General features: G+C 43.4%; 1 protein-coding gene across 2 annotated transcripts in view; it reads right to left on the reverse strand.

Annotated features, from left to right (window-relative positions):
* The window catches only part of polrmt (polymerase (RNA) mitochondrial (DNA directed)), a 45,647-nt gene that overhangs the window by 24,368 nt on the left and 4,517 nt on the right, over nucleotides 1-16,762 (reverse strand). For both annotated transcript variants that reach the window (XR_011602141.1, XM_070961637.1), the window contains exons 5-12: nucleotides 12,433-12,619; nucleotides 9,184-9,333; nucleotides 7,040-7,207; nucleotides 6,401-6,571; nucleotides 5,129-5,368; nucleotides 3,056-3,817; nucleotides 2,614-2,736; nucleotides 873-995 (exon numbers count right to left, since the gene is read on the reverse strand). Coding sequence is in view for 1 of the 2 variants with exons in the window: in XM_070961637.1 (XP_070817738.1) it covers nucleotides 873-995; nucleotides 2,614-2,736; nucleotides 3,056-3,817; nucleotides 5,129-5,368; nucleotides 6,401-6,571; nucleotides 7,040-7,207; nucleotides 9,184-9,333; nucleotides 12,433-12,619 (1,924 nt within the window). In the remaining variant the exon portion in view is untranslated. The remainder of the gene's footprint in view (nucleotides 1-872; nucleotides 996-2,613; nucleotides 2,737-3,055; nucleotides 3,818-5,128; nucleotides 5,369-6,400; nucleotides 6,572-7,039; nucleotides 7,208-9,183; nucleotides 9,334-12,432; nucleotides 12,620-16,762) is intronic.

The raw sequence follows: 16,762 nt of genomic DNA on the forward strand, positions 1-16,762 counted from the left end.
GAAAATAGGCTTTCTAAAACCCAAGGCGACATCACCGAAAGTCCAAAACACCCAGATATTCCAATCATTTTCACAGAAAACAAAGAAAAGCTTCTCATAGTGATATTTTTTAAGCAACATTTGCTTTTCAAATTACTTAAAAAACAGCTGACAATCAATTTTTTTGCTGCTCAAATAGTTTCAGTTGGTCTCCACTAATGTGACTGCTGGAAATGTTACTTACTGAACAGCTTATCTTTACAAGGACACAAGATTTCTTTCATCCTGGTCGGCCGCACGTTTGACATAATCTACAGCATTATCTAACAATAACTGCAATGCCCAGAGGTAAAAATACAACAGAGAGACAGTGTCCTGCGGCAAACTGTACTCCACTTTTCCGCTCACTGATGCATCCACATTATATTGTGCAGCTGCAGTCACTACCCCTGGAAGGATTCGACCTGGGACAGACTTTCTTTCCTCAGCACACTCTGATTCCTCCTGCACTAAAATGTCACTACATCACAATTAGGTAATTGTTTCTGGTTAAAAATATGCAGGTTCACAGCAGGCTGGGTCCTTTGATAGCGCTGTGTGCAGACTTGCCCTTTGAGTCTTCGGATATGGGAGGCAGTTCACTCTCACCGCACTTTGATGCAAGGCATGAGAAACTAAGCGCTTTTAAATGCAAGACCTAAAGTGAGAAACTTGAAATGCATCCTCAGCGCCTCGTCTGTTACTCACTGTGGGATATAGTGAGTCATCTGAATATTAACAGCTGAGCGACTGCAGCGTGCCTCGCTGCTGAAATCTACCACAGTTCACTTTCTCCCAGTGCAGTTCAAAGGGAACAAAACAATGCAAAGCAAAAACAGCTCGCTGGTGCTGACCTGCTGGGCTACTCCACTGTACACATCCTGGGGCACCTCGCAGGGCATGAGGTTGACTGACGTGGCCCCAATAACATCTCTGCCTAGAGCAGCGTAGTGCTGGAGACCATTGCAGGAGCCGTCCTGGAGGAGAGGCGGAGAGGAGGAGAGCAGAGATTAAAGCAGTGATGTGGAGGAGGAGAGAAATGAGACGGAGAGAAAGGCTGAACGAGTCAAAGAACAGATGATTCAAAGAATATGGAAGTGAAAGACCAGCGAAGAAGACAGAGACAAGGGAGAAACTGAACACACAAGTATGGGCTCAATGGATGAGAAAAGAGATTTGGTTGAGGCTGATGGTTCAATAATAAGATGTTGTAATGTCTCACAGCCCAAAGCCACAAAGTGAATTTTGTACTCAGTGACTCTCAAACCATCTATGAGCATCTTGAATTAACTGCATCATTCAAAGAAACATCTGGACTGGATTTGGCATCAGAAGAGAAGAATTAACCGATGATAAATTATTCGCCCGGTCACACTGAATCAAGAGTAACTGGTTAATTTTATATTGCACTTGTCGGGGGTTTATCACTGTCCCTGTTAAAAATGAAATGCTTGAAGCTGACAGAGACTGAGCAGTTTAAATGAGATTAACTGCATCTGGGTACCACTAACGTGCACATAGTCAGCTCACCAGGTAAATGTTAATATAAATATTGCATTGCTGCTGGCAACGTTCCTGTAACTGCACTCAAAGTCTCTCACACAAACTGACTCCTTCTGGCTGTGTAGATTCTGTCCTCTCCTTTATTTACTTCATCAGGAATAGCACACATTAATTACCATCAATTTAATGTAACTGTGACAGATTTAGCCAAAAGGCTAAATTTCATGTGCGGTCCCTGAGCAGGTTCAGAGCTGCACTCAGTGAATGCCCTGAAGCCTTTTAATACAGCCGCGAGGAGATGCTAAATACGTTAAACCATTTTGATTACACCGCTTTTTTCTTTTGTCTTATTCTTTTCATTATGCTTAAAGCCCGGAGTCAGGAAAATTATTGCCACTTGTATTATCTGCAGTTTTATTGGCACTTTCGTTGACACAATTTTCAATAACTTGTTTGGTCTAATTAACATTAACTATTCAAAGAAATTACCGAACATGAGTATTCCTAAGAGTAACAAAAGTTGCATTATAACAAGGCCACTAACAAGGTGCTTAAACCTGTAAATCACTCATTTCCTGACATAAGGCTGCACACTTCCAGGGCCACATCGTGCAGTAAATAAACACCCAAGACTGACGCTATTCTAGAGGATTTATTTACTGCTTTGGTTTGTATAAGAGAAGAGTGCTTATATGACAGATCCCAATGCTGGATAGCAGAGGCTGCGGTCTGCTTGGTAAGATTAGGGCTACAGGTTTATGGCTGATAATGTAAAATGGCCACAGATGGCTGGGGAGGTCCCGCCTTGTTAACTTTGATGTGCCCTCTGAAACAGCATTATAAAACATGACTGAGTGGCACACCTTATTTTCAGGAGCCTATAAAGTGGAACTACACCTAAACATAATCAGTCCTTATTATTTTATACGTTTCCTCTTTATTTGATCTGAGTGAGAAATAATGAATTTGACATTTTTGGTTTGCAGCTTGATGCAGTCTTATGTAAGAACACATCGGAGATTGAACATGACAGTCAAATCACAATGCAACTCTGTACACAGATAAATAACTCTTTCAAGTGTTTTACGGCACCTGGTGAACAGGGAAATGAGAGATGAACTGTGTTGGATCTGGAGATCTCACGGCGTTGGCTATCTCCATGCAGCAGGCCAGGGCCTGCCAAGGCTCATCAGCATTCATCCACCACTTCTTACCCTGAGAAAGACAAACACAAGCACACGGCACATTATCCTGCGTACATAAACAATGCCCCAAAAGCATTTTCGCTTTTTGTTTTGACAGATATTCATCTCCCCTTTAGATATTGTCACTGCTTAAAGTGGCCGTTACCCCAGTGAAAGAGACAGGGGTTACGCTGTAATCTGCATATTTCAGAAATCGAAAAGTCGCTGTTTTTGTAAAATGTAATTATGGATACTTCAAAAATAAGTGGTTCTAACAACTGCTATGTGAAACTATGAATGCACGGGGGGACTAAACTGTCAATGAAAAGGAAAAAGCAATAAAGACAAACATTGAGAGGGTTGTCAGCGGAGTCCAGTATGTCTTCCATGATGCTGTCGGCGTACTCCAGCCGCCCCTCTAGTGAGCTCCTCTTCTTCAGTCCTGTCAAATTGACTAAGTGGATCTTAAGCCAGTCCAGGCCCTTCGGACCAAGGGGCTTCCCCTCTGCAAACACAAGGATAGCCCGTGTGACGTCACTTCCTAGGTGATTAAAGTACGGAGGACAGGGGTAGGTACGTCCCCGGAAGTCCATGTTGTGAGGGAACCAGAAGATCTCATCCCGCACGTGGTTGGCGATGGAGAGTTTATACAGAGCGTCCATGCGCAGGCTGTGCATCTCACTGCATTTCTTTTTGGCATTAATCACCTCCCTCTTGTAAGCGGGATCGTGGGAGTTGAGGTGGGGTATTTTGGGGGCCTCTGACAGAGGAGGAGGGATGTCTAACTTATCACTACCCCGATCATTGAAGATGGAGATAATAATATCCAACAAGGGTTTGTTGATCCTCCAGGCACAGTTCCCAAGCTGGTTGAGAGAGTCCAAGACTGCATCGAGGTTCTGGCATTTCTCCAACAACGCCGTATGCTGTGTGGCTCCATCCACTGTGCGCATCAGCTTGGTAGGTGTCAGCAGGTAGGCCCCAAACTTGACAGACGTCCAGGGTACAGGAGGGCACAGCATCGGCATCACATAGGAGTCAAAGGTCAGCTTGGTCTCCATGGCATCCTGCTGCATCTGGGACAGTATGGGGTGGGGCTTGATGAAGCCGATCTGGAGGGTGAAACACAGGAAGTCCAGTTGGAAGCAGAAATCTTAAATGAGCAGACACAAAAAATGTTGCTCTTAAAAACAAATGTTCCTCCATCGCATTTTCACTTTATTGAAAGCGATGACTGAACTGTTGCTTCTTCTACTGGATCGTCCACATTGCAGATTATCTGCTGGAACTTCTTTCTTTAATTTAATTATGTAAAACTCTGGTCAGGAGTCAAATTAGCACAATAAGGATGAAGCTTTTCCCAGGTCATGGCTGTAATGTTTAACAGTTATTGTGTCATGCTTACAGCATGCAGGACATAAAGGACATGATTAAAAAAAAAAAAAACCACACAGTAACCTGACAGAAAAATCAAACACCTCAGCATTGCTTGCATGAGTCAGACTGTCATGCTGTGCTGTAAAATCATTAGGATGCTCCCCTGATGGGCTAACCTCCAAAGAGAGAAAGACAGGGGAGGGGGAGAATAAGAGAAAAGAAAGCAGAGGGGGAAGAGATATATATATACGTAAAATACAGACCAGAACGAAATTCTGCAACAGTATGCCCCGCTGTCAAAGTCCATAAAGTTCAAAAAAGTTCACGTTTCTCCTCTCTTTGCGCCTCTCTGCCCTGACACAGCGGGCTCACCCTCCTGCAGGGTCCCATGGCACTAAATCAGCGAGCCAATTAAGGGGACACTAAAAAAGGGATTAGCCTGGAACCTATTCATCTTACTCCACTGTTCCTCCTGCCAACTCACACAAGGGGGGAACAGTTTTATAATTCACACTCTTTGGAGCTTTACACTGGAGCAGGGGGAACACAAGTGTACAAGGTAATAGGCTTTAGAGCCAGTGTTCGTCTGCAAAGTGAAGGTCAAGTGTTTTCAGGTGTTTCCTTTGTTTCTGCTCCACTATGGTTCCTTTCCTATTAATGAAAACTTAAACTTTACAACTACTTAATGGCACCTTGTAAATCTTTCAACCAGACTGTGCAGTTTTAAAAAAGTCAAAACTTGATCTGACTGATGGAGGGTTCTTATAATGAACAGCTCCTCACTTATTTTTAATCCTTTTCGATATTTCTCTCAATGTTAGTTTCCAGGAGATCCCTTTAAGTGTAATCCTTGACCATTTCTCCACATAAATTTCAGCTGAAAGGATCTTTTTTGGGTCCGGGCTAATGCTCAGGAATCCTGTTACCAGGTTATCAAAGCTCTGTCTGTTTGGCACCATCGCTTTAGCATAATCGCTACCAACTCCAGGGCAGCTAACTCCTTTGATATCCCTTTGGAAAAGACCGAGTGGGCACACATACTGTACCTGCCGTGTGCTGCGGAAGGTGTACATGTGGTAGAGGATGGGGATGAGCTTCCTGTCGTAAGCCGGGTTCAGGATGTCACTATTAATTTTCAGGTTCTTGACCATAATGTCCACCATGTAAGTGCCCAGCTCCAGAGTTAACATGTATGGCCAAGAGGTCTCTCCACCCTGCAGCACGGGTCCTGAACTCTGCTCCATCTCCAGCTTACACCACTGCTCCCTGGGAAGGACGTCATACTCCTATGGAGAATGGAAGAGGGTCGTTTTCATTTGTTTTCATAGTTCAAGAAACATGTTGAATACTATAAAGCCACAACTGTTTAGACTTGATGTGAGGTGACATGTACGGCGGCCTCAGAAGCATGAAAAAGTAAATATGTAAAGTGAAAACTCAGGCAAGAGTTTTGTGTCATAACAACAAAAAACACAGTAACAGGCCTCATTTTAACTACAAAGGCTGCATGTGAACTAACTTACATAAAACAAACACCTTAACTAACTTCTACTTGACCATGCCGCCGCAGTATAATGAGCTCTCGCTTATTATAGTCTTGATGACACTCGCCTCTTTCCCTAGCGTACCAGAACCATCAAAACACTGGTGGAACACTGGCCGTGAAACCTCTTTGAGGAAACGCTGTCATCTACCGCACTAAAAAATAATGAACGCGTGAGGTGAGGTGAGGTGAGGGTACGAAGGGTATGAGGTGGCGAACACGGTCGCAAAGTCCTCCACCTGCTTAAACATCTGTGGCGATTATCAATAGCTAATCATTGGTCTCTCGTTTTAGTTGACTCATTTATCTCACACAACTCTCTGCTGAGGTTGACGGCTTGTCATGATTTCTCCACAGATTCTTAAAGTGCAGGAGATGTGTGATGATTCAGAAAAAATTACCGTTCGACTCGATACAATACGCTGGTGACTCCAATTGAGAGCCATGTATTGTGTTTTCTTCTTTTCTGTGTAGCTGGAGCCGTTATACTGCACCTTTGACCTTTAGTTTGCACCCTTGTCTGCTGTGAACACAGCCTGCTACAACTTAAAATTATATTTTCTTAATTATTATAGCATCAAGTAAGTATTTTGTGTGTGTTTTTTTTAAACAATTTTAATACAGTACATATGATTATGTAGGAGGTACGCAATCAAGTTGGCCTCATACTGTCGTGTACCATACTGCAAAGTGTGCAGATAAACAGGAGCTGTGAAAACAATACACATAAGAAGCACACATATGGGAAGAATGTGGAGCATGATTATTTCTCTACCTTGGTGTCTTTGGCCAGCAGGTCTGTGTAAGCGTAGTAAATGCTGGCCAGCTTTTCCAGCGTCTGATTCTGGTGCTTCTGCCGCACAGAGTACTTGGTAAAGACCCTGTTTCCCAGATCTCTGGCTAAAATCCTCAGTGACTCTCCACTGGGAGGCAGGTTGGCTACACTCTGGAGAAGAGCGGGACACATTTCAAAAGGTCAAACAGAAGAAAACATTTATGACATTTCTGCAAAAAAAAAAAAAAAAAATCTTTTGGCAGATTCAGTTTAATGAAAAAGAAATCCTTCAGTCAGAGGGGAAATCAAAGTGAAAATGGTCTTTTCAGAATTAGCATCCTGTGTGTCTGTCTGCGTTGGAAGCAAAGGTGTCTGATCAAAGCGCGCTCTCCTTTGCTGCCAAAGAACAAGCCTGATGCTTTTGCAGCTGTTGTCACCGTCAGCCGCTTGATTTGTATATTGTGGTTTCTCAGATTGGTGGGATCGTATTGCGCAGCGGGCGTGTCGAGAAAACAAAGGAGCGCAGCAGCAGTGACATCACTACGTGTCTTTTTCACCCAAACCCTGACTAGTCTTTGTTAAAGCCGAGACTTTGGGCATGTCATTGAGCAGCAGGCTGGGTAAGGTGCTACACATTACCTGTATCATGATGTCAACATACTCGCTATCCTTCAGCAGACAGAGATAGGGATAAAGGTTAAGCCTGTAGTCATTGGTGTTGGTCTTAGCCAGGATCATCTTGCTCTCCCTCAGGGCCTGGAGGAGGATCTTCTGCCACTGTGCCCGCTGATCCGCCAGCAGCTCCCTCTGAAAGGCCAACGCAAATAGAGGTCATCAATCTCATGACGGTAGCTGCCAGCAGGAAACCCTCAAAGAAAGTGTCGAATAAAACGAAGAATCCGGCAACAGTCCTTGTTTGTCACATACTGCAAGGACCGGATGGAAAGCCGTCATAAATGATGAGGCAGTAGATGGAGCCACCTCTCAGTGGACACAAGGTACTGTGCAACATGAGTGTGCATTACAGCTGATGGTAAGACTTGTTTGGCTGCGGATGACGGAGGAGAAAACAGACTATTCTTCACTGAGGAACACGACCGGGTCACAGGCAAGACAGAGACGCCTTGCATTTGGGAGGTATACGATTTACTAATGATAAATCATCATTCACTGATGATAATCTAGTAGATCCACGTTAATAAAACAGTTTTGAGACAATACTGTATGCTCAGTAGACGGTTAGCTTAGCTTAGCACAACGACTGAAAAAAGGGGAAGCAGCTAGCCTTGGATACTGCAAAAGGTTAAAAAAATCTGTCTTCCAGATGCTTTAAAGCAAAAATTATATCTTGCAGCGAATGTAAAAATGACGAGTTGTGGGTTTGCGAGGAGTTATGTGGACAGAGTTAGGCCAGCTGTTCCCCCTGCGTCCAGTTTTTATGCTGAGCTACATTAATCTGCTGCTGGGTATAGCTTCATATTCAGTTCAGAAACATGAGAGCGGTATTGATCTTCTAATCAAACTCTTGGCAAGAGAGTGAATATGTGTAATAAAGTGTTAAAGATGGCTAAATGCTGGCATGTCTCTTTACTGAGGCCATTTCATTTGCATTGGTTGTGGTTGACTTCCAGCGCTGTTACTGAAGTCATCTTATCATTTGGAAAACACACATAAATTCTCAATAACCTTCCTGTTTCATGACAGCCAGACGGAAGAGATCTCGTTATCTTTCAGCCGTATTCGTTGACTTCCTTTTTCATTTAAACCAATACTGCACAAACATATGTCTATCTGATGTATTCTGAACGTGGGAGAAAGCCTGCAGCCGAACAAGCGTCTGCTTCAGCATTATTTACTACATTTCCCTTTTGGTGCACTATGATAAAGCTTTCAGATGTGCTTCTCGGTTTTCATGACTGACATGACACGAACTGAATAATGGAAAATGTCAAATCTGTACATGGGTAACGTGTCTGCTCATGTACATACATGTGCCTGTGGAGGTACTGCAGTGAATGTATGCTCTGTGTGTAAATGTTCACTCTTCAGTTGAAGAGTTTTACTCTGACTGAGGCAGAGACACAGTCTGGATTGTGGATGGAGAGGTGACTGCATTCTCCTCAGAGGCCACCATTACAATACATTATTATTCTGCCCTGCCTGTCTGTAAATGCTTCCTGACCACCAGGGACTCTCAGCCTGCTCGCTTCCCACGTAGCCCATCTGCAGAGGCAGACGAGCCAAGCTGGACTGTAAATGCCAGAGTTGGAAAGAAGGCACACCGCAGGAATATGATGTTTCTCCCTCGAACCTGTCAGTCCTAAATGCATATCATTTCAAAGTTTACATCAGAGAAACTTTACTCATCGGAGACAATGGACATCCTTTGGTAGAGAAAGCATTTTAAATGTCACTACATCATTATCGTATACATTGTGTTACACGTATGAGCATAATTACTCCAAACAAACCACAGCACTGCCAAGATAATATGCACCTTTTACAGTACAGGCTGTTTCTTCCATTGTGAGGCAGCACTTTGCGTTTAAGGGATAAAACACCATGTGTTGGACGGCTAGTACATTTTAGGATTTTTTGTTTGGCACAGATTTTTAAGACTGGGCACCAAACCACCATTTATTTATCCACCAACTCATTTTGTAACACACATATTTAGAAGTATTTGTGGATTTTCAGCATCCCAGAACTATAAAACTAAGGTTTCTAGTGGTCTTGTGTATTGCTAGTAAGATAAAAGAGAGGCAACAGGTGGGTTTGCTTACCATTTTGACCATGTTTTCAGTGACGTGCTTGGCAGCCTCCACAGAGTCGATGGTGATGTTGCAGGCCTGTTCCATGTTGAGCTGTTGTTTGAAACGCTCCTGCAGCTCCTCCCGAGTGAAGTCCAGTTTGGGGTACCGGTGGTCTGCCCTCTAAAACACACACACACAACGGGAATAAAGACAGACAGAGACAGAAATAACCAATGCTTCCTACAGTGTGACAACAAGGGCTGCTGCTGCCCTGTGATTAACCTCTCAAGAATCTGGGCCTTAATTTCAAAGTGGTCTTCTAAAGCCAGTATTGATCAGAAATAGCTGTGTGTTTGTGTGTGGGCTTAGTAAATCAACCCCTCACAATCAAAACATCTTGCTGACAGACCCCCCAAATACGCTGCTCCTTACATCCCGCCAGATCAGAGTGGCTTGCACTGACCAACTGAGCAACACACTTGTCAGACGCTGCCAGATTTCTTGCTAAAAGAAATAAAACGGGCTTTAAAAGTCAATCACTGTTTAAAGAGATAACGACATTGCCAAGGCAATAAGAGCGGAGGATATTATCCGTACACACTGTAGAAAGGTTGGAGGCACGAGTGCTTGTTATACAGCAGTAAGAACATTTATTAGCTCATAGAAATTATTAGCTCAAAAGGACAGCAGATAGAGCAAATCTTAAGGAACTCCACCACAGAAACTACTCACCACACAGTTCGTGTACAGTGTTATAACTTCGAAACAACACATGAGCAAAAAGACAACTAATTATCAGCAGACTGGGGTGAAATCAGTAGATAGCTAGTGAAAAATGAGCAGGCGCGACCGTCTCGAAAGCATAAACTTAACTTAAAAAAAAACTACTTTTAGTAGAGGAAAGCAAACTTAAATGTTTTAATTAAAGGGGGCACACAAAGGCCAGTTTCCATGCAAATAAAAATCAAATGATAGGATACCATAAATCACAGACGACAAGTTGAAACTAGATCAGACTGCATTTTGTACGAGCATCAGCTTAATCAAAATTCCATCTCACACCAACAAACAATATTCTAATTAGATTGTGTGTCTGCTGCTAACACTGATTCAAGATCCTCCAGAGACCATCCAGTCTGCTCCTCTGTTATCTGGTGGACCAGTTATTTGGACAGCCTTTCAGTCATTAAATCAACCTGCCAAGAAGTCACAGTCAGATAAACAACCGACTAGTTGGTCAACCTTGCAAACGCAATCGAACGGCAGCAGCAATGGAGCAGTCACTTTCAGCGAGTGGTAGAGTTTCACACACACTCTTAAGATAAAAATATATGACCTGCTGACTGTCACAATCACACACAAACGGGCCAACCGTTAGATAAAGTAGAAAAAATACGTCCTGCAGATGAAGAGGACTGGGAGGACTGTGGTGCGAGGATCGAGGCTATAAATACTTCGATTGAACAAAAGCTGTTAATGAATCGTGTGAGAATCACGAGGGGAAGGGAGGTGGGAAAAAGGGAGGAGAGGTGAGAGGAGGAGAGGCAAGGAAAGCGGAGCACCCATTAGAAAGCAGAGTTGGCTCACTATAAATAGGCCAGAGCCTGTCTGGCTGTGAAGGGGTGACAATCAAATCTTTCGTAGTCACGCTGGAGCCCTCTGACAGCTTCCCCAGCGCTCTGATGCTCTGACTCTCAAAACACACAAAGATAACTCTAATCTGCATTTATACTCATCACCATAACATAAAGCCCTGTGTAGGTCCTGGGTACATCTCCTTAACTATAATACTGTTTAGCTTTGCTTTTAAACTGAAAATCCTTTCTTTCTGTGCAAATGTGCATGTAAGGGCAAAGATGCTTATTCTACATCTCATCCTTTTCGAGTAAAATAATAAAAGTTCTCCCATCCCAACATCAGCATGTCAGTCACAGATACACACACTGGATTTAATTTAAGACTGAGGCATGAAGTCCAGCAGCCAGCACTTATTTTAGTGACACAAATAGTCATTTTATGTTCTGTGAACGTAAGTAAGTATAATTATAAGCATAAATCTACTACTGGGACAACACTCCCATACTATAATATAATGATGCATGCTAAAGTCCATTCATTTCTAAATGCTTAAAGCTGCAATAGGTAACTTGTCTAAAAGCAATTTTTTTGTCATATTTGCTAAAACTGTCTCTATGCCCAGACAGCAGTACATGAAACATGTAATCTGTGAAAAAAACAGCTCCATTGGTCCCACCCACTGCTCCTACTGCAATTTGCAAGAATCCACCGCACCCGACACAAAACAACCAATCAGAGCCAGAGGAGCATCTGAGGGAGGGTCTGACATCTGTCAATCACTACTCACGCACGCTGTGAACCGCCAGCTCCCTCGGCTCACGCTGCTGGCTGCCGCTCAGTCAAACAGCTCTGTGAGCAGCATCAGGAGGTGAGTGAAAGCTATGGTGGAGCAACAGCCAATCACAAAGGAGAAACTGCCCATACCGCCGCTGCCAACAGCAGCAGATACGGCTAAGACAACAAATAACCATAAAACTAATATGGTGACTGTTACAGTAACACTCCGCAGCGTGTACGTATGTAAGCGACCGTGATGTAGCAGCTGGGCAGAGTTAGCTTGTTTCCGATGCTAAGGCTAACGTGACTGGTTGTCATGGCAGCCGCGCAGACGCAGAAGTCTGCTCTCTTCTTGATCTTACCTTCTCTGCTGAATACATTCCACATCCTCAAACTTTTCCTTCAATATGCTGATGATATTCAAATATATATACCAATGTACTGTTTCACAACTAGGTATTTAAATTACAACAAATATCCGAGACCAGATTTAAGTCTGGAAAATTGTCATTCTCAGTTATTACTCATTAAGTCAGAAACTCTAATCTCCCTCATGTGGACTCTGTTGGCCCGGTTTGATCAGATTTGATTGAAAGCAACATGAGCGAACAACCCACCAACGGACAGATTTTGATAAAAATGCTGCTTAACTCTGATGCATGGAAATACATGACATCACCATTTTCTTAAATAACAGACCCTTTCTCACTTTACCCGGTGAGAAAAGGAAGGACACAAACACAAATGCAGAAATGTAAAATTACCTTAAATCACAATAACGACAAACATGCGGAAGGTCAAGCTCCGTATTAATATTACAAATTTAGACAGCACCACCTTGATAACAGAATATTGTTTCAGCATGATACAGTTCTACTGAGAAGATTGCAATGCTACGTACTGCTACCAGCCAGCCTGTAATACCTGAGTGTAGAAGTCCTGCACCAGCGGCGAAGTGCACTGGCTTGCAGTCGCGCTGAACTTGGGCTGGTAGTCGGGCTGGACGGCGCGCATGGCGTTTAGCACCATGTCTCTCTCATCTTGCTGGAACATACACTGGCTGAACAGATCATCCACACACAGGCCATCCTCCTCCATCTGGCTCAGGCACCTGCATATACAGAGACATACAGTCAGCGTACCATGGTTTTATGGGCCCTTCGGCACGTTTTGGCCATCTGTAGGGGCCCGGGGATGCCTGTCAGAACTAGTGACTCATTAAATTTGTTAACAGGTTCTGAGATTTCTGGCTTTTGAATCTTAATTATTGGATGTGGGATAGAAACATGCTGTCCAGTCCCTCTCCAGTGACTCATATGAGCTCCATGAGTGAGAACTGCCAATAGCATGATCAATGGGGAGTGTTATAGTAGCAGTAAACAGAGAAGACAGCATCTGGTTAAGCTGTCAAACACAACAGAAGGAATTTCAATACATTATTGTATAGCATACAAACAGCATTTAGCAGCCAAATCAGAAACCAGCTCACTGGATGATACAGGAAGAAGATTTTCACTAACTACTGACTAAGGTCGCTTGCTGGGCCTCTGATTAATTCATCTTAAAACAAACAAAAAAAACTCTTGTCTGTGGGATCATCGTATATATCTCGCCTTCCCTGACTGACGGCTGATTTACAGTTGTAGAATATCAATTATTTGCATTGACAGGCTTCTCTGTCAGAGATCCAGAGGCAGATGGGCACCGACGACATCAGTGAAATGTTTATTTAAATGGAATCTCCTGGAGAGAGCACGGCCTCCATGAGTGGACTGCACAATGCAGATAATGCCAATGTGCAACCAGTCACTGGAATACAAATGAGTTGTAATAATAAGATTACTCCATAACTCAATCTCATATATGATGGCAAAGAAGGCCTGTGAATTCATATTTTCAGGCTAGTGAAGCTTTAATCATCTATGATAGGTGGTACTCAACTTCTAAAGACATAAATTATTTGTCTGTGCTAAAATATTCATGATTTTTGCTAAATAATGTTACTTTACTGTACACTGATGTACTCCTCTATGCCATGAATTGGGCCTATGCGATATTTTTCACAAAGCCAGACATTAAGAGGAAGCACAGACTAATTGGCTACTACAAATTATACAACTGTCAACAGAAACAAAGGGTAAAAAAACCATATAATTAGCAGCGTATTTCTCTCTCACACTCACACACACACACACACACACACACACACACACACACACACACACACACACACACACACACACACTAACTGAATGCCATCCAAGTAATGTATGCATCTATTTTTATGACCTAGAGTGTAACTACACATTATTTTTTACATGTGTAATTAAAGATGCTGCATGTCTACAGTGGTAAAACGCTGTTCATGCCATGAACACTTAGAGTTACAAAGCCTCTGCCCAACAAAGAGAGGAGCCTGAAGACCATGTTTGGTTGCACTGCTCCCTAGAGGCTAATTACAGAACTACATGACTCAGCCAAGAGACGTAAGTGAGGAAAACCCATTTGCCATCGACCACAGAGGATGAGAGAGCTCTGCTTCACCTTGCGCACCTTTTCCTAAAACAATTATAAAAAAAACAGCACGCTAATTGCCATCTGGAGGAAACCTTGGCTCAGCAACTTCCATCGACTTAATCTAATCAGGAGTGAGCAGAGTGCTGCACACGAATTAATAAATAATACTAAGAAAATGTGTATTACAATATTCTGTTATATGTCTAGAGTTTCAAATTGGCAAGACTGTATTCAGAAATATTTCTAAAGCAAGCCAAGGAGGTCAAATTTTGGAGTGTTTTCACTCATTGCTCGGAGTCTCTGGTGATGCAATGTGCAATTTTGGTCTGAGTAAATGAGAGAGCCTTGAACAAAGAGCGGATTAGCCTGGGTGCTGCCAGTGTGGTCCAGAGGAACAAAGAGAGCACAGAGGTTGAAAGATAGAGCATAATCAGCCTGGTGACTGCTCTGCTGCACCCAAGGGAGCAAAGAGCTCTGGAGGACACAGCACTTACAAAAGGGAAAACTTAAAGGGATAAGTGAGTGAGAGAGAGAGAGAGAGAGAGAGAGAGAGAGAGAGAGAGAGAGAGAGAGAGAGAGAGAGAGAGAGAGAGAGAGAGAGAGAGAGTTTGTTACACTGAGGACAAGGATGCTGCAGGGGAGGCGTCGGAGTGATATTAGGAGAGAACAGGGGCCATAATAAAGGGGGAGACAACACAGTAAAACAGGCCGACAACAAACAAATTGGGTGACAGAGAAACTGATGATGGTGAGAAAGGTAAGAGGAAGGAGAGGCTGCCTGGCCAGACGCTGAGCTGACGAGCGCCGCAGCAGAACAACAACGTCATATAAGCATCGGCTTACAGTGATCGATGGACCAACCAGATACCTACCACCGGCCCTCCTGCCCTGCCACCTGTCCCGCTATTGGACCACGCTGCATAGGGTGATGTCCCCCGGGGTCCAGGAGGAGAGTATGCCTGTATGTGTGTGCGTGTGTGTGTGCGGTTTTTGCAGCAGCTCTCAATGTGACTGGGATGAAGCTCTCAAATACCTAATAAAGCCAGTGGAGTGATATGATTTCAGGATTTCATCGCAAAATCATGTTGTAGGCTATTCTGATTGGTGTGATTAGGAACTGCACAAGGGGCTGTATTCAATGGACGCAGCTTATGAGGGTCAGATCTTCAGAAGACTGAAGGCTGTGGGCTGAACCTGAACTACTTCTAAACTGCCACTAAACACCTGAGAAGTGTAAAAGGGATTTTGGGATGCGGTGAACCACAAAAGATACTCCATTAGTGTCCTACAAAGTGAATTAAAGAGAAAAACCTATCTGTCCCCTGCTATCAGAAGGACTTTTGGAGTAAGAGAGCTTTGTCTAAACGCTATGACACATTCTTTAAATGCAGACTGCGGAGGAGGCGACGCCTGATCTGGGTCATGGCTCGTGAAGCCCATTTCAAAGACGGCGCATGTCTTACGAGAGCGCATTTTCAGCAGGGTCTATATATCATCATGCCTTAGGATAAATTAAACAAATCCATTGTGCTCTGTAGCTTTTCCCACTTTAACTCCAGACTAATGTTAGACCCCTGAGAAAAAAAAAAAAAGAAAATTCGATATGAGCCCTGTGCTGCCCGGGCAGCAGGCCAGCTGATTGTGTTGGCTGCCATCAAACAGGCTCACACACTTTGACACATGTAGCCTTCAACTGAGGCTGTGAGCTCGGCCCAGCAGGTGTATTCTGTATGCGATAAATGTCACGTAATACACCTTCATGTGGGGCTGACACACAGTCAGTGACATGACGGCTCAGTTAATAATACTTAACAATGATTTGTCAGGATGACCTCGTTATCGCAGAGACACAACTGGGCTGCTGGCTGTCAAAGTTGTCCATGATGAAAAAGCTGCAGCAACTCGCTACAAAACCCAGACTCACACCCATTCACGATCCTCTCACCTCTCACCAATGAGCCTGTTTACCTGTGGAATGATCCAAACAGGTGTTTTTGGAGCGTTCCACATATTTCCCAGTCTTGAGTTGCTCCTGTCGCAACTGGTTTGAAACATGCTGCCGCATCAAACTCAGAATAAGCAGATATTTACAAAAATCAAATCATTAAATGGCCACATTCTGTTTTATTTAAGTTTTACAGGCGTCCCAAATTTTCTGTGATAAGGACTGTCAGTCGTCTAAACATAAATTCAATACACCACAATGCTCTGCTGCCTTGTAACAATTCAGTCAGTCTAAGTCAGCCTCATTAACACTGTCAACATGCTGCAAAACAATTTTAAGAGGCCTAGTGGAAAGCTACAATGGCCATTACAGAAACCTCGGTGATCCAACACATAATTCAAGAAAAAGCTGTTTGCTTGGTTGCCATGGGAACAATATCAGCGATGAGGGAAAGCAGAATGAGGTGTAAAGTGTTCGCAACACTCGTATTTGTCAGCCTGACACAGGAGAGACACTGAACACTAAACTCTCTGGCACGCGTCTGGCTCAGAGCGGTGAGCATCCCAGTGCAGATCATACTGTTACAGCCACAAAAGTAAACCAATTAAGCATGAAGATAGAATCAAAGATTATATAAGGTGCAAAACCAATTAAAAAACAATATAAAACGAATAAAATCCACATGCACATTCACCACTATGAGGGACTCCTGAGGCTGTGCTGCTCCTTAATCCTCCTTAAAGCCTTTTTAACAAAGTGCTAAAACCAGCATCTGACCAACCCTGCTGTCCT

The sequence above is a fragment of the Chaetodon trifascialis genome, chromosome 4 (genome assembly GCF_039877785.1).
Source record: "Chaetodon trifascialis isolate fChaTrf1 chromosome 4, fChaTrf1.hap1, whole genome shotgun sequence".
In the NCBI taxonomy this organism is placed as follows: domain Eukaryota; kingdom Metazoa; phylum Chordata; class Actinopteri; order Chaetodontiformes; family Chaetodontidae; genus Chaetodon; species Chaetodon trifascialis.